The sequence below is a fragment of the Somniosus microcephalus genome, chromosome 21, assembly GCF_052327205.1.
Source record: "Somniosus microcephalus isolate GS21.2 chromosome 21, FLI_Smic_1.0, whole genome shotgun sequence".
NCBI lineage: Eukaryota > Metazoa > Chordata > Chondrichthyes > Squaliformes > Somniosidae > Somniosus > Somniosus microcephalus.
In genome coordinates this window covers 11,272,729-11,296,945 of record NC_141007.1, presented here as the reverse complement: position 1 = coordinate 11,296,945, position 24,217 = coordinate 11,272,729, and the positions used below count along the sequence as shown (strand labels likewise).

The 24,217-nt window shown below is 51.4% G+C and overlaps 1 protein-coding gene across 1 annotated transcript in view; it reads right to left on the bottom strand.

Annotated features, from left to right (window-relative positions):
• Positions 1-24,217, bottom strand: part of cdr2l (cerebellar degeneration-related protein 2-like) — a 34,831-nt gene that overhangs the window by 7,911 nt on the left and 2,703 nt on the right. The window contains exons 2-3 of the mRNA XM_085963238.1: positions 16,007-16,119; positions 3,973-4,121 (exon numbers count right to left, since the gene is read on the bottom strand). Coding sequence (XP_085819364.1) covers positions 3,973-4,121; positions 16,007-16,119 — 262 coding nt within the window. The remainder of the gene's footprint in view (positions 1-3,972; positions 4,122-16,006; positions 16,120-24,217) is intronic.

The window sequence follows — 24,217 nt, the reverse complement described above, 5'->3', positions numbered from 1 at the left end:
ATGCTGGAAATCTGAAATAACAACAGAAAATGCTGGAAATACTCAGCAGGCCAGGCAGCATCCGTGGAGAGAGAAACAGAGTTAACGTTTCAGGTCTGGGACCCTTCATCAGAACTGGAAATGTAACAGATAATAAGCAGGTGCAGAGACGGGAGCAGGGGGGGCGGTTAGGAGGGGAGGAAGGAATAGAAAGAACATACTGTGAAAATGTTGCAAATGGGAATGGATTATCATACAACATGAGAAATGGGGGCAGGGATAATTATCTGAAATTATTGAATTCGATGTTGAGTCCGGCAGGCTGCAAAGTGCCCAATCGAAAGATGAGGTGCTGTTCCTCGAGCTTAGGCTGAGCTTCATTGGAACAATGCAATAGGCCGAGGGCGGAGAGATCAGAGTGGGAGTGAAGCGGTGAATTAAAGTGACAGGCGACCGGAAGCTCAGGGTCACCCGTACGGACTGAACGGAGGTGTTCCGCAAAGCGGTCACCCAATCTGTGTTTGGTCTCCCCAATGTAGAGGAGACCGCATCGTGTATTCGCTGCTCACAATGCGGTCTCCTCTACATTGGGGAGACCAAACGCAGATTGGGCGACCGCTTTGCGGAACACCTCCATTCAGTCCGTACGGGTGACCCTGAGCTTCCGGTCGCCTGTCACTTTAATTCACCGCTTCACTCCCACTCTGATCTCTCCGCCCTCGGCCTCTTACATTGTTCCACGGAAGCTCAACGTAAGCTCGAGGAACAGCACCTCATCTTTCGATTGGGCACTTTACAGCCTGCCGGACTCAACATCGAGTTCAACAATTTCAGATAATAATCCCTGCCCCCATTTCTCATGCTGTATGATTTTGCCATTCCCATTTGCAACATTTTATCTTTCCTGCCTCTTACAAAAGTACAGTATGTTCCTTCAATTCCTTCCTCCCCTCCTAACCCCCCCCCCCTGTCTCTGCACCTGCTTATTATCTGTTACATCTCCAGCTTTTTCCAGTTCTGATGAAGGGTCCCAGACCTGAAACGTTAACTCTGTTTCTCACTCCACAGATGCTGCCTGGCCTGCTGAGTATTTCCAGCATTTTCTGTTGTTATTTCTGCTTACCTTCAGCGACTGGTGCACAAGGACACCCAGGTCTCGTTGCACTTCCCCTTTTCCCAATCTATTGCCGTTCAGATAATAATCTGCCTTCCTGTTTTTGCCACCAAAGTGGATAACCTCGCATTTATCCACATTATACTGCATCTGCCCAATCACCCAACCTGTCCAAATCATACTGGAGTTTCTCTGCATCCTCCTCACAGCACACACGCCCACCCAGCTTTGTGTCGTCTGCAAACTTGGAGATATTACATCTAGTTCCCTCGGCTAGATCATTAATATATACAGTATTGTGAATAACTGGGGTCCTAGCACCGATCCCTGCGGTACCCCACTAGTCACTGCCTGCCACTCGGAAAAAGACCCGTTTATTCCAACTCTTTGCTTCCTGTCTGCCAACCAGTTCTCTATCCAAGTCAATGCCTTGCCCCCAATCCCATGTGCCTTAACTTTGCACGCTAATCTCTTATGCGGGACCTTATCGAAAGCCTTCTGAAAGTCCAAATACACCACTGGTTCTCCCTTATCTATTCTACCAGTTACATCCTCAAAAAATTCCAGTAGATTAGTCAAGCACGATTTACCTTTTGTAAATCCATGTTGACTTTGTCCGATCCTGTCACTGTTTTCCAAGTGCTCTGCTATTACATCTTTTATAATGGACTCTAGCATTTTCCCCACTACCGATGTCCGGCTGCACCTCTGTACATTTTCCATTTCTGACTTTGCTTGTGGTACAGGAAACTTTGTGCTATCCGGCACCGATGGGACCGAGCTGTTGCCGTCCCATCAAAACTGCCGGACAAACCAGCGCTAATGTTAAAACATACGGAGATTTTGAGCTCCGTATCTAGCAACAAACCCTGTTGCTTAGCTTCTAAACAGTCGGCCGTAGCTTGCAAGCGTCTCTGTAGCTAAGCAACAGCTTCAGCTAGACCTTGCAGAGCCTGACTAGTGGAAAAAAAAGCAACAAAAAGAAAAAAAACTTACTGAACCGACTCCTGAATTTTGCCGGTGGCTCGAGCATTCCGGACAGTTAACCTCCGGATAAACCAAAGTTTCCTGTATCTAGAATCATAGGGCTGGATTTTCATTCAGAAGTCGGGAAGGAGGCGGAACTACAACTGTCGGGTTGTAGTCCTGCCTCCATTGAGATGCGGCCAATCCACGCGATTTTCCCTGGATTGACCTTGTTGCACCTGCCCAGCGGGCTCAGCAGGCCAATTAAGGGCCACCCGGCAACAGGTGATGTCACAGACTGAAATTTCATCTGTCAAGATGTGTTGACAGATGAAATATCAGTGTCTCACTGCTGTTTGAAGCTGTCAAACACTGACAGTCTTACTTCTAACCCGAGTCCTTCTACACAGACTCAGTTAGAAATCTCGCCGGCACTGAAAGCTGCAGGCTGTCACTTTTGACAGTTCGCAGCCATTCTGCTTTCTGTGCCGGCTGAATGATGGACTCCCGAAACCTAAAGGAAGGAAGGCTGTAAAGGTAAGTACAGGTAATTTAAACTTCTTTACACACTTTAGACACACCAAACACACTTACCTTTGCACTCATGCACCCATCACTCACCTGAACACCGACATCTCGACCCCTCCAAGTCCTTCAACCCGACGGCCCGACTCCTCTAAGCTGGCGTGGTTTGGAGCCGTCGGGAATCCCACACGACAACCTTCAAAATAGGGATTCGGCTAAAAACTGCCCGTTAACTACCTGTTAACAGACAGTTAATTGGCACTAATCCCTTCCCGCCTCGGGTCGGCGGGTCCCAGTGCGGGGCGGGTACCCGCCTCCTTTGAAACTTACATGGAGGCGGGTTTTGGGCGGGATGGTGTCGGGACCCCCGAATTCGGGATTTTAGCCCCCCGCACGGCACACTGAAAATCGACCCCATAGAGTCTTACAGCACAGAAGGAGGCCATTCGGCCCAACGTGCCTGTGCCGGCTCTTTGGTAGAGCTTTCTAATCAGTCCCACTCCCCCCGCTCTTTCCGCATAACACTGCAAATTTTTCCCCTTCAAGTATTTATCCAGTCGTCTTTTGAAAGTTACTGTTGAATCTGCTTTCACCACCCTTTCAGGCAGAGTGTTCCAGATCGTAACAACTCGCTGCGTAAAAAAAATGTTTCATGTCGCCTCTGGTTCTTTTGCCAATCACCTTAAATCTGTGTCCTCTGGTTACCGACCCTCCTGCCACTGGAAACAGTTTCTCTCTATCTACTCGATCAAAACCCCTCATGATTTTGAACACCTCCAGTAAATCTCCCCTTAACCTTCTCTGCTCTAAAGAGAACAATCCCAGCTTCCCCAGTCTATCCACATCACTGAAGTCCCTCATCCCTGGGACCATTCTAGTAAATCTCCTCTGCACCCTCTCCAAGGCCTTGACATCCTTCCTAAAGTGCGGTGCCCAGAATTGAACACAACACTCCAGCGGAGGCCTAACCAGTGGTTTATAAAGGTTTAACGTAACTTCCTGGCTTTTGAACTCTATGCCTCAAAGCCCAGGATCACGTATGCTTTTTTAACAGCGTTATTGACTTGTCCTGCCTTCAAATGATTTGTGCACAGACACCCCCAGGTCTCGCTGTTCCTGCACCCTCTTTAAAATTGTACCATTTACTTATTTTTGCCTCTCCTCATGACTAGGATTGAAAGCCTGGCTGCCGAGGGGACGGTAGATCCGCTCACCGAGATCTCTAGAGAACACCTATTGATGGGTCTGTGGGGCGAGTGGGACCTGGGTTCAACCCCAGCCCGGGCCGATGGGATCAAAGACTCCTCTGCCTGCTGGCGGAACCGGCTCGGCCAGGCCCAGCCCCGACCCCCGGAGGGCCTGGGCGCGCGTTGCCCCGGGATACGTACCGTTCTATCTTCTGTTGCGACGCCTTGCTGTCCAGCACAAGTCTCTGGTTGTGGAGCTCCAGGTCGCGTGCCGTCACGTCCAGCTGCTCGTACACCTTGGCGTGCTGCTCGTTCATCTGCCGCAACATCTCCAGCTGTTTGCTGAGGTACTGGGAGACAAGGGCACAAACTAAATTGAATGGCGGAACTGGTTCGGGGGCCCGAATGGCCGACTCCTGTTCTTATGCCGGATCCGATCACTGATCGTGACCGGGAGCAGGAACCCTGGGTGATGTTACCCCCCTCTCACTGGCTCAGCGGTACTAACCCTGTGCCTCGGTGACTGATCTACTCAATGCCCCTTAACCAGCTGCCCTACCTGGGGAGCCAGTTTATTATTGTTTATTTACTCTAGCGATATTGTCCAAACATCTCTCCCGAGAGAAAGGTTGCCTTAATCGCGTAACGTACCCCTGGTGCCGGCTCCCCGCGAGCCGGCTACAGTCACAGGTAGAACGGGGAGTCCTCCATCTCCATGAGTCTCGAAGGGAAAGCCTGTGAAATCATAGAATCACACAGCGGAGAAGGAGGCCATTTGGCACATCGTGCCTGTGCCGGCTCTTTGAAAGTGCTATCCAATTAGTCCCACTCCCCCGCTCTTCCCCACAGCCCTGCAAATGTTTCTTTCTCAAGTATTTATCCAATTCTCTTTTGAAAGTTACGACTGAATCTGCTTCCATCGCCCTTCCAGGCAGCGCGTTCCAGATCACAACAACTCGCTGCGTTAAAACAATTCTCCTCATCTCCCCCTTGGTACGTTTGCCAATCACCTTAAATCTGTGGCCTCTGGTGACCGACCCACCTGCCACTGGAAACAGTTTCCCCTTATTTACTCTATTAAAACCCCTCCTGATTTTGAACACCTCCATTAAATCTCCCCTTAACCTTCTGTGCTCTAAGGAGAACAAGCCCAACTTCTCCAGTCTCTCCACATAACTAAAGCCCCTCATCCCTGGTACCATTCTAGTAAATCTCCTCTGCACCCTCTCCAAGGCCTTGACATCCTTCTTAAAGTGTGGTGCCCAGAATGGGACACAATACTCCAGCTGAGGCCTAACTAGTGGTTTATAAAGGTTTACAATAACTGGAGTATAACTGAAATGGAGTCAGCCTGCGGGTGAGGTGGGATCGTGCAGTCAAAGCCAGGTCAGCAATGACGAGTTGGAAATTAGCAGCTGGGGAGATTTGGGAGGGAGAGGGCAGCGAATCAGCTGGTGAGCAGTTTGAAATTTGCAGTGGCTCCCCTGACCCTCAGCAGGTTAAGGCAGTGACTGGCAGAGCCACACCCCCCCTCACACGCGCACACCCCCCTCACACGCGCATACAGCAGGAAGGCCCCAGGTTCCATCCCGAAGCCATGCCGAGCTAGCTGGTCTGAGCCCTGGCTGTGCCTACATTACTGAGCACCCTCCTCCAACCTGGGATTGTGGGGGAGGATTACACAGGATGCTGATCGCTGTCCACTGCCCCCTGCTGGGAAGTGCATGCGCAGGATCAGGTTTGTCTGCGCTCCCCCCATGGTGGAATAGCCCATCAACATTCGCCATGTTGGCTCATACATGGTGTGAACGGTCACTCGGGGGAAGTATTGGAGGGCCGCCAGCACCTGTGGTACCAGCGCCCCTGCCTGAGTTAGCATTGGAGAGCAGCGGGAACGATGAACAACTCACCTTTTTATTTATAAAACCTGCTGGCGGTTAGTCTCCAAATCAGAGTGGACGGCCTGGGAAAGGCAGAACCCGGGCCTAAACTGCCTGTGACTGACAGGCGGGCAATATTAAGAAATCGATTTGCAGCTGGGAGGAGGCAGAGAGAGAGGCAGCTGGATGGAAACCATCTGCAGAGTGATTCTGACGACAGAATATCTTTGCTTTAACGGTCGCTGAAATGTTTGACAGACCCTTACATTGTTGTTAACAATTGAGCCACAGATATCGTAGGGACGGGGATTCTGGCAGCACGACGCGGGGAAACAGCCAGCTGGCATGGAGCTGCTATCTGAAGCATTCTCTCTGCCCCTTACACTTGCTCTCTGTGTCCCCGTGCTCCAGCCCCAGCCCCCCACTCTCTGTTTTAAAGCATCAAGCCCCCCTCCCCCCAGCCCCGTGGAATGCCAGCGATGTCTCAATGATAACGGCCTCACGATTAGCTCACTCCTGTGGCTCGCGTGTCGTTATATACAAGTAGCGAGCCACAAACACCAAGTGAAGAGGGCAGAAGGCCCAGGGTCTTTATGATAGCAAAATACTGCGGATGCTGGAAAGCCAAAATAACAACAGAAAACGCTGGAAAAACTCAGCAGGCCAGGCAGCATCTGTGGAGAGAGAAATAGAGTCAACGTTTCGGGTGGAAACCCTTCTACAGAAGGGTCACAGACTTGAAACGTTGACTCTATTTCTCTCTCCACGGATGTTGCCTGGCCTGCTGAGTTTTTCCAGCGTTTTCTGTTGTTATTCCAGGGTCTTTACTGCTGGCTGTCTTCCTAGCTGGCAACGATGGGCCAGATCTTGCTGGAGCGGGGTGCCTCCTGGCGTGCCCTGTTGGTTAGGCTTTTTCCCCCACACCCTTCAGCTCGAAAAATGTTTGCGCCGTAGCTTGCTGGGAGCGCGAGCTGATAACGGGGCACCTGGGACCTCAGTGAACGACGGGACCAACAGTCTATCACCTCAACCAATGAGATTGAAGGACTGAGAATGAAACAGAGGAACGATGGACGAGGAGGGTGAATTAGATTCAAATTAGATACAGAAAGAGAAACAAAGAGAGGGAAAAGAAAACAGGATTGAGAGAGGAAAAAGAGACAGACAGGAAAAGTAAGAATTTAAAAAAAAATTTGACAGGTAAAAAATCTCGAACAACAATTGACTACATGCAGTAATGAGAATGAATAGTTTAAATTGTTCCCTTTCTGGGCCAGAGAGGTTGATTGGCATTGTATGAACAATTAACACGTCGTTAAAAGGGTACTTACGCTCTTAATCACCAGCCCTAACTTTCTGTGGCAAGTTTAATGCGCAATTAAAGTGCAAATCCAGCAAGTTATTAAAAATAACGGCGAGGTGGGGGGGGTCGGGGGGCGACTAAGTGCGAGATCATGTTGTGCGAAACAAATGGCGGCGTGGCGAAATTCAACCAGCAAGTTCTAGAGATTAGCCAATCACGGCGTATCTCTTAATCCCCTGAATTTGCTGGCCACTTTGCACATTAATAACGCTGTGCATCGTTAACAAGCCGTTATTTTTCAACCTAGATCTGGCCCATTGCATACACTGGAACAGTGAGCGGCAGCTGGGGCTTCATGGGGAGCACTCCAAACACTCCCAGGGCAGGTACAGCACGGGTTAGATACAGAGTAAAGCTCCCTCTACACTGTCCCATCAAACACTCCCAGGGCAGGTACAGCACGGGTTAGATACAGACTGAAGCTCCCTTTGCACTGTCCCATTAAACACTCCCAGGGCAGGTACAGCACGGGTTAGATACAGAGTGAAGCTCCCTCTACACTGTCCCATCAAACACTCCCAGGGCAGGTTCAGCACGGGTTAGATACAGAGTGAAGCTCCCTCTATACTGTCCCATCAAACACACCCAGGGCAGGTTCAGCACAGGTTAGATACAGAGTAAAGCTCCCTCTACACTGGAGGGCAGCATGTGCATGGGAACACCATCACACAAGTTCCCCTCCAACTCACACACCATCTCGACTTGGAAATATGTCGGCGTTCCTTCATCGTCGCTGGGTCAACATCCTGGAACTCGTACCTAACAGCACTGTGGGAGTACCTTCATCACACGGACTGCAGCAGTTCAAGAAGGCGGCTCACCACCACCTTCTCAGGGCAACTGGGGATGGGCAATAAATGCTGGTCTTGCCAACCATGCCCACATCCTGAGAATGAATTAAAAACAAGGACAGAGCCTCATGCAATCAGAAGTAGTATCGGTACATCGATCGGATATAAAAACAGCCAGGTAGTTACAGGCCCGTCACAGTAGTTCCCATTCCGGGTAGGCCAAGTGAAGGGCTGGAGAGTGTCTGTCCAGCAGTAACGCGATAAGAAACAGGCATTATGGGTTTAGAAAGGGAAGATACCTGCCTGACAAACCTCCTCGAGGATTGTACAGATGGAGCTCCCCAAAATATAGTTTTGGTTGTCACAAAACTTTTGACAAAGTTCTACGTGAAAAACTAAGGCCTAAAAATTCGGTTGCTTTGCGCTTACCGTTAGCGCGGGGAGCAAAGCAACTAGCGTCTAGGCACGGCGCCACCAACACAACCCGCGAAATTCAGCGGGAGGTTAGTGGCGGCGGTAACCGCTAGCACCCCGCGGCGCAACGCTGCCGGCGATGACGTCATTGCCGTGTGCAGCGCCCCACTCGCGCCCCGGCTGCGATCTTTGGTAGTGCCCCGACTTACCGCTGGACGCTATGTCCGACGGAGTCAGGGGGGGCCTACCTGCGGCCAGAGTGGCGCAAATTAAAGGGGAGGTGCCGGGCGGCCATTTTTGTTGCTGGCCGCCTGCCAGCACCTACCCGCTCTGCCATCCCCTGCCTCCTCTGAAGCCCTCCCCCCACCCCGCGCGAAGTGCTGGCTGTGCTCTGTGAGCCTGGCACTTCTCGAGTGCCGGCTCTTTTGCCAGTCCCCAGGTCACGCTGTGCTAGGTCCCTCCCCTTTAAGAAGGGGAGGAAGGCCTGCAGTACCGCGGCACAACATGCCGCAGCGCCACAATATTCACTCGCAGCGCCCCAAGAGGGAGGCGGGGCGCTTCTGGTAGCTTCCCTCTTGGGGCGCTACCGGTGTATTTCGGCCGCGGGGGCGCTAATTTTTTCGGGGAGCTAAAAGTAGCGCCCCGGCGAAGTTAGCGGCCCTAAGGGGGCGCGGCTCAATTTTTCCCCGATAGTTTAATATCCACAGCAATACATGGGACAGGGTAAGAAGTTGGTTTAAAAATTAGGAAATTGAGAGTACTCGTGGGAGGTGTACAGTCAGACCGGGGGGGAGGCTCAGTCCAGCAGAGGCAGTCAGACTGGAAGAGGGGCTGAGTGGAGTCCCAAGGGGGGGGTCTGTCATACTGGCAGGGGGGGTGGGGGAGGGCGTTAGTCCCACGGGGTCAGTATCAGACTGGGAGGGGAGGGCGTTAGTCCCACAGGGTCAGTATCAGACTGGGAGAGGAGGGCGTTAGTCCCACGGGGTCAGTATCAGACTGGGAGAGGAGGGCGTTAGTCCCATGGGGTCAGTATCAGACTGGGAGAGGAGGGCGTTAGTCCCACGGGGTCAGTATCAGACTGGGAGGGGAGGGCGTTAGTCCCACGGGGTCAGTATCAGACTGGGAGAGGAGGGCGTTAGTCCCACAGGGTCAGTATCAGACTGGGAGAGGAGGGCGTTAGTCCCACAGGGTCAGTATCAGACTGGGAGAGGAGGGCGTTAGTCCCACGGGGTCAGTATCAGACTGGGAGAGGAGGGCGTTAGTCCCACAGGGTCAGTATCAGACTGGGAGAGGAGGGCGTTAGTCCCACGGGGTCAGTATCAGACTGGGAGGGGAGGGCGTTAGTCCCACGGGGTCAGTATCAGACTGGGAGGGGAGGGCGTTAGTCCCATGGGGTCAGTATCAGACTGGGAGAGGAGGGCGTTAGTCCCACAGGGTCAGTATCAGACTGGGAGGGGAGGGCGTTAGTCCCACAGGGTCAGTATCAGACTGGGAGAGGAGGGCGTTAGTCTCACGGGGTCAGTATCAGACTGGGAGGGGAGTGCGTTAGTCCCACGGGGTCAGTATCAGACTGGGAGAGGAGGGCGTTAGTCCCACGGGGTCAGTATCAGACTGGGAGAGGAGGGCGTTAGTCCCATGGGGTCAGTATCAGACTGGGAGAGGAGGGCGTTAGTCCCACGGGGTCAGTATCAGACTGGGAGAGGAGGGCGTTAGTCCCACGGGGTCAGTATCAGACTGGGAGAGGAGGGCGTTAGTCCCACGGGGTCAGTATCAGACTGGGAGAGGAGGGCGTTAGTCCCACGGGGTCAGTATCAGACTGGGAGAGGAGGGCGTTAGTCCCACGGGGTCAGTATCAGACTGGGAGGGGAGGGCGTTAGTCCCACAGGGTCAGTATCAGACTGGGAGGGGAGGGCGTTAGTCCCATGGGGTCAGTATCAGGCTGGGAGAGGAGGGCGTTAGTCCCACAGGGTCAGTATCAGACTGGGAGAGGAGGGCGTTAGTCCCACGGGGTCAGTATCAGGCTGGGAGAGGAGGGCGTTAGTCCCACAGGGTCAGTATCAGACTGGGAGAGGAGGGCGTTAGTCCCATGGGGTCAGTATCAGGCTGGGAGAGGAGGGCGTTAGTCCCACAGGGTCAGTATCAGACTGGGAGAGGAGGGCGTTAGTCCCATGGGGTCAGTATCAGGCTGGGAGAGGAGGGCGTTAGTCCCACAGGGTCAGTATCAGACTGGGAGGGGAGGGCGTTAGTCCCATGGGGTCAGTATCAGGCTGGGAGGGGAGGGCGTTAGTCCCATGGGGTCAGTATCAGGCTGGGAGAGGAGGGCGTTAGTCCCACAGGGTCAGTATCAGACTGGGAGAGGAGGGCGTTAGTCCCATGGGGTCAGTATCAGGCTGGGAGGGGAGGGCGTTAGTCCCATGGGGTCAGTATCAGGCTGGGAGAGGAGGGCGTTAGTCCCACAGGGTCAGTATCAGACTGGGAGGGGAGGGCGTTAGTCCCACAGGGTCAGTATCAGACTGGGAGAGGAGGGCGTTAGTCCCACGGGGTCAGTATCAGACTGGGAGGGGAGGGCGTTAGTCCCATGGGGTCAGTATCAGACTGGGAGGGGAGGGCGTTAGTCCCACGGGGTCAGTATCAGACTGGGGGGGGAGTGCGTTAGTCCCACGGGGTCAGTATCAGACTGGGAGAGGAGGGCGTTAGTCCCACAGGGTCAGTATCAGACTGGGAGAGGAGGGCGTTAGTCCCACAGGGTCAGTATCAGACTGGGAGAGGAGGGCGTTAGTCCCACGGGGTCAGTATCAGACTGGGAGAGGAGGGCGTTAGTCCCACGGGGTCAGTATCAGACTGGGAGGGGAGGGCGTTAGTCCCACGGGGTCAGTATCAGACTGGGAGGGGAGGGCGTTAGTCCCACAGGGTCAGTATCAGACTGGGAGGGGAGGGCGTTAGTCCCACGGGGTCAGTATCAGGCTGGGAGAGGAGGGCGTTAGTCCCACAGGGTCAGTATCAGACTGGGAGAGGAGGGCGTTCGTCCCACGGGGTCAGTATCAGACTGGGAGGGGAGGGCGTTAGTCCCATGGGGTCAGTGACGGATTGGAGGGGGGAGTAGCCGAGGGCAGGTCCAGAAAGTCAGCCTTGCGGAACCCTGGACTTTATTAATGATTAATGGGGCACAAACACAAAAGGAAAGGCGACAAAATGAAGATAGGGAGGGCAGTAAAGATAAGGAAAAAATTCTTTTGAGCAGTTAGCCACCCGGCCAGACAGGTGGCAAGTGGGAAGGACGACAGATCGGTGGGGAAATGTAAAGAAGCAATGAGCACAATTCGGCAGGAGGGAGGGTAAGACTACCTCCGATTACCGATAGACAGTCAACGTCTGGACAACAGGAGGACACCACAACGCCGGGAGATCGAGCAGTCGCTACAAGGCACGCTGGGACTTCACAATAGGAACACAGGAAGGAACAGGAGGAGGCCATTGAGGCCCCTCGAGCCTGTTCCGCCATTCAATGAGATCAAGGCTGATCTGTGACCTAACTCCATATACCCGCCTTTGGCCCATATCCCTTAATACCTTTGGTTAACAGAACGCTATCAATCTCAGATTTAAAATTAACAATTGATCTAGCATCAATTGCCGTTTGCGGAAGACAGTTCCAAACTTCTATCACCCTTTGTGTGTAGAAGGGTTTCCTAATTTCACTTCCGAAAGGTCTGGCTCTATTTTTAGACACTGCCCCCTAGTCCTAGACTCCCCAACCAGCGGAAATAGTTTCTCTCTCTCTACCCTATCTGTTCCCCTTAATATCTTGTAAACTTCGATCAGATCACCCCTTAACCGTCTAAATTCCAGGGAATACAACCCTAGTTTGTGTAATCTCTCCTTGTAATTTAACCCCTGCAGTCCGGGTATCATTCTGGTAAACCTGCGCTGCACTCCCTCCAAGGCCAATATATCCTTCCTAAGGTGTGGTGCCCAGAACTGCTCCCAGTGCTCCAGGTGTGGTCTAACCAGGGCTTTGTGTAGCTGCTGCATAACTTCTACCCCCTTGTATTCTAGTCCTCTAGATATAAAGGCCAGCATCCCATTAGCCTTTTTCATTATTTTCTGTACCAGTTCATGACGTTTTAATGATCTATGTACCTGACCCCCCCCCAATTCTCTTTGGACAGCCACTGTTTTTAGCTTTTCACCATTTAGAAAGTACCCTGTTCTATCCTTTTTAGGTCCAAAGTGGATGCCCTCACATTTGCCTACATTGAAATCCATTTGCCACAGTTTTGCCCATTCACTTAATCTATATTGATCCCTTTGTAATTTTATGCTTCCATCTACACTGCCACCGATCTTTGTGTCATCAGCAAACTTGGATATGTGACTTTCTATCCCGTCATCCAAGTCATTAATAAATACTGTGAATAGTTGAGGCCCCAACACTGATCCCTGCGGGACACCACTAGTCACATCCTGCCAATCGGAGTAGCTACCTATTGAGTGAGAGCAGATTTAGAGTACTGTGTTCACTACTGGTCACAAGGTGGTGGTGAGTGTGCAGAGAAAGTGGGAAGAGGATGAACGACGAGAAAGAATGGAGAGCCTGAAGATCCATGTTCTGAAGAGAGGTAGTTGAAAGGGCATCATTGAAATATTAAATATTAAAGGGGTGCAGGAAGGATTATTACTGTAGAGCAAGAAGGAACTTGGATTTATACGGCACCTTTCAGGACATTCCAAAGTGCTTTACAGCCAATGAAGTACTTTTGAAGTGTAGTCACTGTTGTAATGTAGGAAACGCAGCAGCCAATTGTCACACAGCAAGATCCCACAAACAGCAAATTAATAGACTTGTTAATCTATTTTTGGTGATGTTAATTGAGGGATAAATGTTGGCCAGGACACCGAGGAGAACGCCCCTGCTCATTTTGAATAGTGCCACGGGATCTTTTAAGTCAATCCGAGAGGACAAACAGGCACTATTTTGAAGAAGAGCAGGGAGTTCTCCTCGGTGTCCAGGCCAATATTTATTCCTCCCTGTGATGGGAGAGTTAGGGGACCAGAGGGATGGGCTGTGATGGGAGAGTTAGGGGACCAGAGGGATGGGCTGTGATGGGAGAGTTAGAGTACTAGAGGGATGGGCTGTGATGGGAGAGTTAGGGGACCAGAGGGATGGGCTGTGATGGGAGAGTTAGGGTACTAGAGGGATGGGCTGTGATGGGAGAGATAGGCCACTAGAAGGATGAGTTGTGACAGTAGAGTTAGGGTACTAGAGGGATGATCTTCGATGGAAGTGTTAGGATACTAGAGGGACAGGTTGTGATGGTAGAGCTAGGGTACTAGAGGGATGGGCTTTGATGGGGGAGTTAGGGGACCAGAGGGATGGGCTGTGATGGGAGAGTTAGGGTACTAGAGGGATGGGCTGTGATGGGAGAGTTAGGGGACCAGAGGGATGGGCTGTGATGGGAGAGTTAGGGGACCAGAGGGATGGGCTGTGATGGGAGAGTTAGGGTACTAGAGGGATGGGCTGTGATGGGAGAGTTAGGGGACCAGAGGGATGGGCTGTGATGGGAGAGTTAGGGGACCAGAGGGATGGGCTGTGATGGGAGAGTTAGGGTACTAGAGGGATGGGCTGTGATGGGAGAGTTAGGGGACCAGAGGGATGGGCTGTGATGGGAGAGATAGGCCACTAGAAGGATGGGTTGTGACAGTAGAGTTAGGGTACTAGAGGGATGATCTTTGATGGAAGTGTTAGGATACTAGAGGGACAGGTTGTGATGGTAGAGCTAGGGTACTAGAGGGATGGGCTTTGATGGGGGAGTTAGGGTACTAGAGGGATGGGCTGTGATGGGAGAGTTAGTGTGCTACAGTGATGGGCTTCGATGGGAGAGTTAGGGTACTAGAGGGATGGGCCGTGTTGGGAGAGTTAGCTCGCCCGCCCGGGTGCCAATTATTCACGTGTCAACCGTGACAATTAATATCGAAGGCTTCTCGACTGTGAAAGGCTTCGCAAGTGAGCCAGATCCTGCCTTCACCTGGCATCCACGCAGTTTGTTGGAATGCGATCAGGAGCACGGGCTCTGACCGAGTCGCCCCCCAGCTCCCATCCCTCCGGCACCCTAACTCTCCCATTGAGGGGCTGCTGAGGCCAATTGCACAGCTCCAACTGCTGCTGGTATCGGAGATTAGCTAACGCCACGGAGACCAGTGAGGGGGAGAGGGAATAGCACCTGGGACCATCCGGCCTGCATAGCCCAGTTTCACACTTGCTCTATCAGCAGCCTTCGGCGGGAGCAAAGGTCACATTCAAGACACATTTGATTCTGCCACACTCTTCACTCACAGGAACACGTCGAGCCTGGAGCAAGGCAATGCACCACGCTCCCTCGCCTCAACCCACAGAGAACAAGCTGTTCTCCTCACAGAAGGTGATCTTGGTATGAGTATCTCACAGGAGCCATCACCTCACTCTGCTATCAGTCACAACAATTCAGAAGCCTTTAATAGTTCATACCATTACATATACCTCAGTATGTGGAGAGACTAGAGAAGCTGGGACTGTTCCCTTTAGAGCAGAGAAGGTTCAGGGGAGATTTAATCGAGGTGTTCAAAATTATGGCTTTGATAGAGTAAATAAGGAGAAACTGTTTCCAGTGGCAGGAGGGTCGGTAACCAGAGGACACAGATTGAAGATAATCGGTGAAAGAGCCATGGAGGAGGTGAGGAGAATGTTTTTTATACAGTGAGTTGTTGTGATCTGGAATGCGCTGCCTGAAAGCATTGTGGAAGCAGATTCAATAGTAACTTTCAAAAAGGGAATTGGGTAAATACTTGAAAAGGTAACATCTGCAGGGCTACGGGGAAAGAGCGGGGGAGTGGGACTAATTGGAGAGCTCTTTCACAGGCACGATGGGTCAAAAGGCCTCCTTCTGTGCTGTATGATTCTATAAAACAAAGAAAGTTTAAACAAAAAAAGCGCAGATACTGAAAATATGAAGTAAGCTCATAAAATGGTGTAAATACACACTCAGCCCAGCGGCATCGGACCAGAGGAGAGACAGGTTAACATTAAGTTACAGACCCTCCCCCAGCAAGAGCTTTGTCCCATCAAAGGGTCTGTGTGCGAAACCATCACCTGTATTGTTCTCCTCTCAGGAGAGCCTGTTGTGTATTTCCAGCGTTTTATGCTTGTTTAAATCGGTGTGACTGCACGATAGGGAGAGCATCTTGGAAAATCACTCTTCTCCCCCACCCTGAGCATGCTGACTCTTACACGGGTACCAGTGGCCCTCCCCGGGTACCAGTGGCTCTCCCCGGGTACCAGTGGCTCTCCCCGGGTACCAGTGGCTCTCCCCGGGTACCAGTGGCTCTCCCCGGGTACCAGTGGCTCTCCCCGGGTACCAGTGGCCCTCCCCGGGTACCAGTGGCTCTCCCCGGGACCAGCGGCCCTCCCCGGGTACTTTGTTCAAGCGGCCTTGCTGTGTTGTTGGGCTATTTGACTGTGGGGGCAGCACAGGCGGGCCCTTCTCTCATCTCACATTCCCACGGCATTTCCCAGCAGGACAGTGATTAGGAGTTAGGAATCCTGGATGACTGTTCTGCCCTTTCCGCCCACCCCCACCCGCCACCGCCTCTCAACCATCCCGGGGGGTGCTGAGGCCAACTGCATGCCATTTCTACCGGGATCAGATCAGATCCGTTAACTCAGTACAGACAACAGCTGGAGAACCCGGGACCTGCTGGCCTCGATGGCTCGTTACGGCACTGTGCCTCGGTGCACCGCGAACGGGCCGTACCTCAATCTCCTGGACCTGCTCCTGATTGGTTGCGTACATCTGCTGCAGCGAATCCTCCAGCTCCTTGTTGCGTTCGAGAAGGGTCTTCCCCAACTCCGCTGCCAGGTGCAGGTCTGCAAGAAACACAATATTGATAGGTGCAGCACAAAGCCAGACTTGCATTTCTATAGCGCCTTTCACAGCCTCAGGACGTCCTAAAGCGCTTTACAGCCAATTAATTACTTCTGAAGTGGTCACTGTTGTAATGTGGGAAACGCGGCAGCCAATTTGCGCACAGCAAGCTCCCACAAACAGCAATGTGATAATGACCAGATAATCTGTTTTAGTGATGTTGATTGAGGTATAAATATTGGCCCAGGACACCAGCGAGAACTCCCCTGCTCTTCTTTGAAATAGTGCCATGGGATCTTTTACATCCACCTGAGAGAGCAGACAGGGCCTCGGTTTAACGTCTCATCCGAAAGACGGCACCGCCGACAGTGCTGCACCCCCTCAGCACGGCACTGGGAGTGTCAGCCTAGATTATGGGCTCAAGTCTCTGGAGTGGGACTTGAACCCACAACCTTCTGACTCAGAGGCGAGAGGGCTACCTGTAAGGAAAGGGTTAATTCTTTATAATTCAACTTTCACTTTGGCCTGTTAAGTTAGTTTCAACTTTCAGTGGGAATTAGAAGTTACCAGACAGAGACTTTAGCTGATGAACATTCAGCTCAGTGTTTTCTTTGACCGAGCCCAATAGATAACCTCAGCTGTCCTCCGAGGGATGAACTCCTCTAAGGACACATCTGCGCAAGGCAAGCGGTAACTCGCCTGTATGAGTCTTGGGGTCCCTGTAACTGTCTCCAGTTGAATGACTTGATTGACAACTCAGTCAAGAAGAAGCCTTGATGAGGTGTATGGGAGGCTTTCTTGTTAAAACTGAAATTCATTAAATGAACAACGGGATGAGGTAACCCTTTGATAACATGTGAATCCGCACTGGGGGAAAAAGTATATAAAAAGGGGCGTTAGAACAGAAGTCGCCAAGGCCCGACCAGCCCTTCCCCTCGAGCTCGAGAACTGGAACGTGTGAATTCCCCAGTAACTTGCACCACAAGTGTGACCTTAAGTATAATTGTAATTATTAATAGTAATAGTTATCAGTGTATGCCTATTTCCGATGAAAGCCAATAAATGCCTTTGAACCCTATTGTCTTGAGCAATTACTTATAAATTTATAAGTACAAACAGCCATCCCCGAACAGGTACCCCGAGCATGGCTAACACCAACAATAAGGAAGAGACAGACTGTGGGGAGAATGCAGGGCAGTGGGATTAGTTTTGGATTGATACAGGACTATGGGGAGAGAGCAGGGCAGTGGGATTAGTTTGGGGATTGATACAGGACTATGGGGAGAGAGCAGGGCAGTGGGATTAGTTTGGGGATTGATACAGGGCTATGGGGAGAGAGCGGGGCAGTGGGATTAGTTTGGGGATTGATACAGGGCTATGGGGAGAGAGCGGGGCAGTGAGATTAGTTTTGGGTTGATACAGAGCTATGGGGAGTGTGTGGGGCAGTGGGATTAGTTTTGGATTGATACAGGGCTATGGGGAGAGAGCGGGCAGTGGGATTAGTTGGGGATTGATACAGGACTATAGGGAGAGAGCGGGGCAGTGGGATTAGTTGGGGATTGATACAGGGCTATGGGGAGAGAGCGGGGCAGTGAGATTAGTTTTGGGTTGATGCAGAGCTATGGGGAGAGAGCGGGGCAGTGAGATTAGTTTTGGATTGATACAGGGCTATGGGGAGAGAGCGGGGCAGTGGGATTAGTTTTGGATTGATACAGGACTATAGGGAGAGAGCGGGGCAGTGAGATTAGTTTTGGATTGATACAGGGCTATGGGGAGTGTGTGGGGCAGTGGGATTAGTTTTGGATTGATACAGGGCTATGGGGAGAGAGCGGGGCAGTGAGATTAGTTTTGGGTTGATACAGAGCTATGGGGAGTGTGTGGGGCAGTGGGATTAGTTTTGGATTGATACAGGGCTATGGGGAGAGAGCGGGCAGTGGGATTAGTTGGGGATTGATACAGGACTATAGGGAGAGAGCGGGGCAGTGGGATTAGTTGGGGATTGATACAGGGCTATGGGGAGAGAGCGGGGCAGTGAGATTAGTTTTGGGTTGATGCAGAGCTATGGGGAGAGAGCGGGGCAGTGAGATTAGTTTTGGATTGATACAGGGCTATGGGGAGAGAGCGGGGCAGTGGGATTAGTTTTGGATTGATACAGGACTATAGGGAGAGAGCGGGGCAGTGAGATTAGTTTTGGATTGATACAGGGCTATGGGGAGTGTGTGGGGCAGTGGGATTAGTTTTGGATTGATACAGGGCTATGGGGAGAGAGCGGGGCAGTGAGATTAGTTTTGGGTTGATACAGGGCTATGGGGAGAGAGCAGGGCAGTGGGATTAGTTTTGGATTGATACAGGGCTATGGGGAGAGCAGGGCAGTGGAATTAGTTTGGGATTGATGCAGGGCTAGGGGAAGAGAGCGGGGCAGTGGGATTAGTTTGAGATTGATGCAGGGCTATGAGGAGAGAGCGGGGCAGTGGGATTAGTTTGGGATTGATGCAGGGCTAGGGGAAGAGAGCGGGGCAGTGGAATTAGTTTGGGATTGATACAGGGCTATGGGGAGAGAGCGGGGCAGTGGAATTCGTTTTGGACTGTTCTAGAAAACAGCCAGCACAAAGGCGATGGGCTGAATGGTCTGCTTCTGTGCTACAACCCTGTAGACACAGTGCCTGGGTAGCACTGAAACAATTGGATCGGACGTGACATTCAATAAAGCAAATCTTCACTTGTTGGGTAATGTTCCCGGTAAACTTCCGGAGCAAATATTCTACGGCCAGGCCATGAACAGCCAACACTTCACCAGGAAACAGACAACCCGTGGGGCCTCCAATCATCAAATGTTATGACAGTAACGTAGTGGTTATGTTACAAGACCAGTAATCCAGAGAACATGAGATCAAATCCCACCATGAACTGAATTAAATTGAAAAAATCCCAAACAAAAGACTGGTTGTCTGTAAAAGCGACCATGAAATGATCAGATTGTTGTAAAAACACAACTGGTTCACTCATGTCCTTTAGGGATGGAAACCTGCCATCCTTACCCCGTCTGGCCTATATGTGACTCCAGTCCCACACCAACCTGGTTGACTCTTAGCAAGCCACTCAGTTGTATCAAACTGCTACGGTTCAAGAAGGCCCACCACCGCCTTCGCAGGGCACCTGGGGATGGGCAATAAATGCTGGTCTTGCCATTGACTCCCACATCCCGAGAATAAGTTTTACAAATGGTCACCGGAAACAGGCCAATGTGGTAACCATATTTAAAATACCGAGCCAGGCAACTACAGAATGAACAGTCTTACTTCTGTTCCACGTAAAATAATGGAATCAATTACCAGGCGTAATCTTGAGGATTATCTGTACATTAATAGTCCAGTAAACAGCGATCAGCGTGGATTTAGAAACGGGAGATGCTGCCTGACAAACCTCCTTGATTTTGTTAAAGAGTTGACAACCAAACTGGACTGTGGGAAGCTCCATGACACGCTGTACCTTGACTTCTAAAAGGTTTTAGATAAAAGTGCCATGTGAAAGGCTATTAATTAATCACAAAACTGTGGGGTATTTAGGGTAAACCCTGGGAATGGGTAAGAGACCTGCTGGAGGGTAGGAATTGAGTATTCCTTAAAGGAGTTTCATCGAGGTGCGGGGGATGAAGGTACTGAGTGGGGCACCTCAGTGATGGGACCATTACTGTTTCTAATTTACATAAATGACCTGAATTCAGAAACTCAACATAAACTGGTCAATTTGCAGATGATACCAAACTGGAATTGGAGGAGGCAGCCCAGAAATTACAGAATGAGTTGGACAAAAAATGTAAGTGGGAAGAACGATGGTGGATGGAATTTAATGTAGGCAAGTGTAAAGTATTGACCACAGGAAGGGAAAACATGCAACACACAGACTCCAGGAATGGGGTAGAAATGGCCGAGGGAAAGAGACTCAACGTTCAACATGTCCAATCAATGCAGAGCAGCAGTCAACATCCCATAGAACGTTGGACTATAGAGACAGAACAGTGGAATACAAATCAGAGGAAGCTGTGATCAAACTGGACAGGGTTCTGGTCAGACTGCACCTCGGGCACTGGGTCCAGTTCTGGTCAGACCCACCTTGAGCACTGTGCCCAGTTCTGGTCAGACTGCACCTTGAGCACTGGGTCCAGTTCTGGTCAGACCCACCTTGAGCACTGTGTCCAATTCTGGTCAGTCCCACCTTGAGCAGTGTCCAGTTCTGGTCAGACCCACCTTGAGCACTGGGTCCAGTTCTGGTCAGACCCACCTTGAGCACTGGGTCCAGTTCTGGTCAGACCCACCTTGAGCACTGTGTCCAATTCTGGTCAGACCCATCTTGAGCACTGTGCCCAGTTCTGGTCAGACTGCACCTTGAGCACTGTGTCCAGTTCTGGTCAGTCCCACCTTGAGCAGTGTCCAGTTCTGGTCAGACCCACCTTGAGCACTGGGTCCAGTTCTGGTCAGACCCACCTTGAGCACTGGGTCCAGTTCTGGTCAGACCCACCTTGAGCACTGTGTCCAATTCTGGTCAGACCCATCTTGAGCACTGTGTCCAGTTCTGGTCAGACCCACCTTGACCCAGTTCTGGTCAGACTGCACCTTGAGCACTGTGTCCAATTCTGGTCAGACCCACCTCGAGCACTGTGCCCAGTTTTGGTCAGACCCACCTTGAGCACTGTGCCCAGTTCTGGTCAGACCATACCTCGAGCACTGTGCCCAGTTCTGGTCAGACCCACCTCGAGCACTGTGCCCAGTTCTGGTCAGACCCACCTCGAGCACTGTGCCCAGTTTTGGTCAGACCCACCTCGAGCACTGGGCCCAGTTTTGGTCAGGCCATACCTCGAGCACTGGGTCCAGTTCTGGTCAGACCATACCTCGAGCACTGGGTCCAGTTCTGGTTACTGAGACACAAGGGAGAAATTCAAGTCCTGTAGGAAGTGCCGATCCCCAGGGTCAGATTCTGGGTTATGTGGAAAGGCTGAAGAAACCTGGGCTGGAAAGGAGGAGGCGGAGAGGTGATCTTATAGAGGGACATAAGGTTGTTATGGGTATAGAAAAAGTGAACCAAAATATTACTTTAAACTGCAGGAGTAGAATAAAAAGGGTACAGGTTCAAACTGGTAAAAGGCAATTTGAGGACTGGTATCAGGAAACTCTTCTTCTCACGAAGAGTGAAATAAACTTTCTGATAGAGAAGTGGAGGCAAAAACCTTGGAATTACAGAAGAAGCAATTAGATGCTGCAATGGGAGATGGTAGGAACTCCCTGGATGGTTAGATTCTGATGGGCTAAATGGCTTCCATCGTCCATTATTATCTTGTGATTACACAAGGCATGCCGTGGAACTGAGTCACAGACATCAAGAAAGTCCCAGATTTGATCCTGGGTCTCTGCTGAGTTATCTCATGTCAACCAGGCATGCAATTGTGGTTCTAAAACTGGCCCCAGCACTGGAAAGCTAGGGAGGGGACCAAAAAAACCCACACACAGCCCGGGTTCCTGATCACAATCCAGTGAGCCCTTACACAGTGACAGACCTGGACCCACCAGTACTGTACCCGTGTTACACAGTGACAGACCTGTACCCACCAGTACTGTACCCGTGTTACACAGTGACAGACCTGTACCCACCAGTACTGTACCCCAGTGTTAGTGACAGACCTGTACCCACCAGTACTGTACCCCAGTGTTAGACAGTGACAGACCTGTACCCACCAGTACTGTACCCCAGTGTTAGTGACAGACCTGGACCCACCAGTACTGTACCCTAGTGTTAGACAGTGACAGACCTGTACCCACCAGTACTGTACCCCAGTGTTAGTGACAGACCTGGACCCACCAGTACTGTACCCCAGTGTTATACAGTGACAGACCTGGACCCACCAGTACTGTACCCCAGTGTTACAGTGACAGACCTGTACTGTACCCCAGTGTTATATAGTGACAGACCTGTCCCCACCAGTAGAGTACCCCAGTATTATACACTGACTGAATTGCACCCACCAGTACTGTACCCGAGTGTTAGTGGCAGACCTGTACCCACCAGTACTGTACCCCAGTGTTATACAGTGACAGACCTGCACCCACCAGTACTGTACCCCAGTATTATACACTGACTGAATTGCACCCACCAGTACTGTACCCCAGTGTTAGTGACAGACCTGTACCCACCAGTACTGTACCCCAGTGTTATACAGTGACAGACCTGTACCCACAGTACTGTACCCGTGTTATACAGTGACAGAGCTGTACCCACCAGTACTGTACCCAGTGTTATACAGTGACTGACCTGTCCCCACCAGTAGAGTACCCCAGTATTATACACTGACTGAATTGCACCCACCAGTACTGTACCCCAGTGTTAGTGGCAGACCTGTACCCACCAGTACTGTACCCCAGTGTTATACAGTGACAGACCTGTACCCACCAGTACTGAACCCCAGTGTTATACAGTGACAGACCTGTACCCACCAGTACTGTACCCCAGTGTTATACAGTGACTGACCTGTACCTAGCTCAAAGCGCTCTGTCCAGACACATTCTATGTTTGGGATGAACGAATGTAGAATTGGGTGGCTGGGTGTCTTTGAGCGGACACAATATGAACATTTCATTCCCCACCCCGCCACAGATATCTCACGACTCTTGAAAAAGCTCCTTTTATGTTAAGAAGCTGTTGAATTGTAAATAAAGCTCCCGTGCTCTGTATAAATCTGCCCCGACAAGAATAACTCAATTGTGAAGGTCAAGTATGCTTGATCTACTTAAAGAGCTTGCTGTTGTATGATTGAACCTAGTGCTGGGCGAGTGTTGCAGAACGTCAGGGTCACATTCATTCCCTGTACCAACAGGGACCGTGCTTAAACACAAGGATGTTTTTTTTTTAACCAGCCAAGCTGTGAAATTTCCAACACACAGGAGCAGAGTTCCAGTCTCTCCTCAGCACACCAGTGAATAGAATGGAATGCCACAGAAAGCTGCCAAGCAGAACACAGCCTCCCCAAATGACAGTGTACTCCGTGAACAATTCTCTCTCACAACCAAAGCAAAAAATAATCCTTGGAGACTTTAAATTGATTCAATTAGAATATTCATGCACTAACGCACTAGCTGCAAACAGTGCCTCTCGCACACACAACTTAAAAAATAACCACTACCTCAACCTGTAACCTACCGTTCCAGACAAGCACTTTATTACCAGAGAGAGATTGGGCTTCAGCTCCTGCTGCGCAGGTGGAGCAAGCTAGAGGGGCCGAGCAGCCCACTCCTATTCCTATCCTCCTCTATTGCAAACTCAGTTTTATTGCGACCCTCGATTTTGTCCCAAGGGGGCCCCAGGTAAATAGAAAATAAATCTGCGTGTTACATTAGCAGGAGGACTGTGTGCGGATTCACTGACAGGAATGGCCCAACCCATTCTATTAAAGGTGGCAGAAAATCACTCTCTTCCCCTCTGCCCTGATTCCTCATTTCATTTTCGTCTGTCCCCTCTGTCCTTCCCTTTTACATCTCTTTTCACCTCCCTCCCTTAAGTACACATCCTTCCCTTTAATATTTACAATCTATCTCCTCCCTTGCATGTCACATTTTCTTGAGTCACGCCCACCTCCTGTTTACACACCTCGCCAGTTTTCTCTTCACCTGCTTTCTCTGTATACTCAAGTCTCTCTCTCTCCCCCCTCTCTCACCCTCCCTCTCTTTCTCTCCCCTCCCTAACACTCCCTCCCCCTCTCTCCCAAACCCTCTCTCCCCCCTCCCCAACCCTCCCTCACCCTCCCTCCCTCACTCTCCCCCTCCCTAACCCTCCCTCACCCTCCCTCACTCTCCCCCCTCCCCCTCCCTAACCCTGTCTCCCCCTCCTTCACTCTCCCCCTCCCTCACTCTCCCCCCCCTCACTCTCTCCCCACCCCCCTCACTCTCTCCCCCCCCCTTCCTCTCACCCCCTCCCCCTCTCTCCCCCACCCTCTCTCCCTCCCACCCTCTCCCCCCCCTCCTTCTCTCCCCTCTCCCCCCCTCCCACCCTCTCCCTCCCCTCCCTCCTCTCTCTGCCCACCCTCCCACCCTCTCTCTCCCCCCTCCCTCCCCC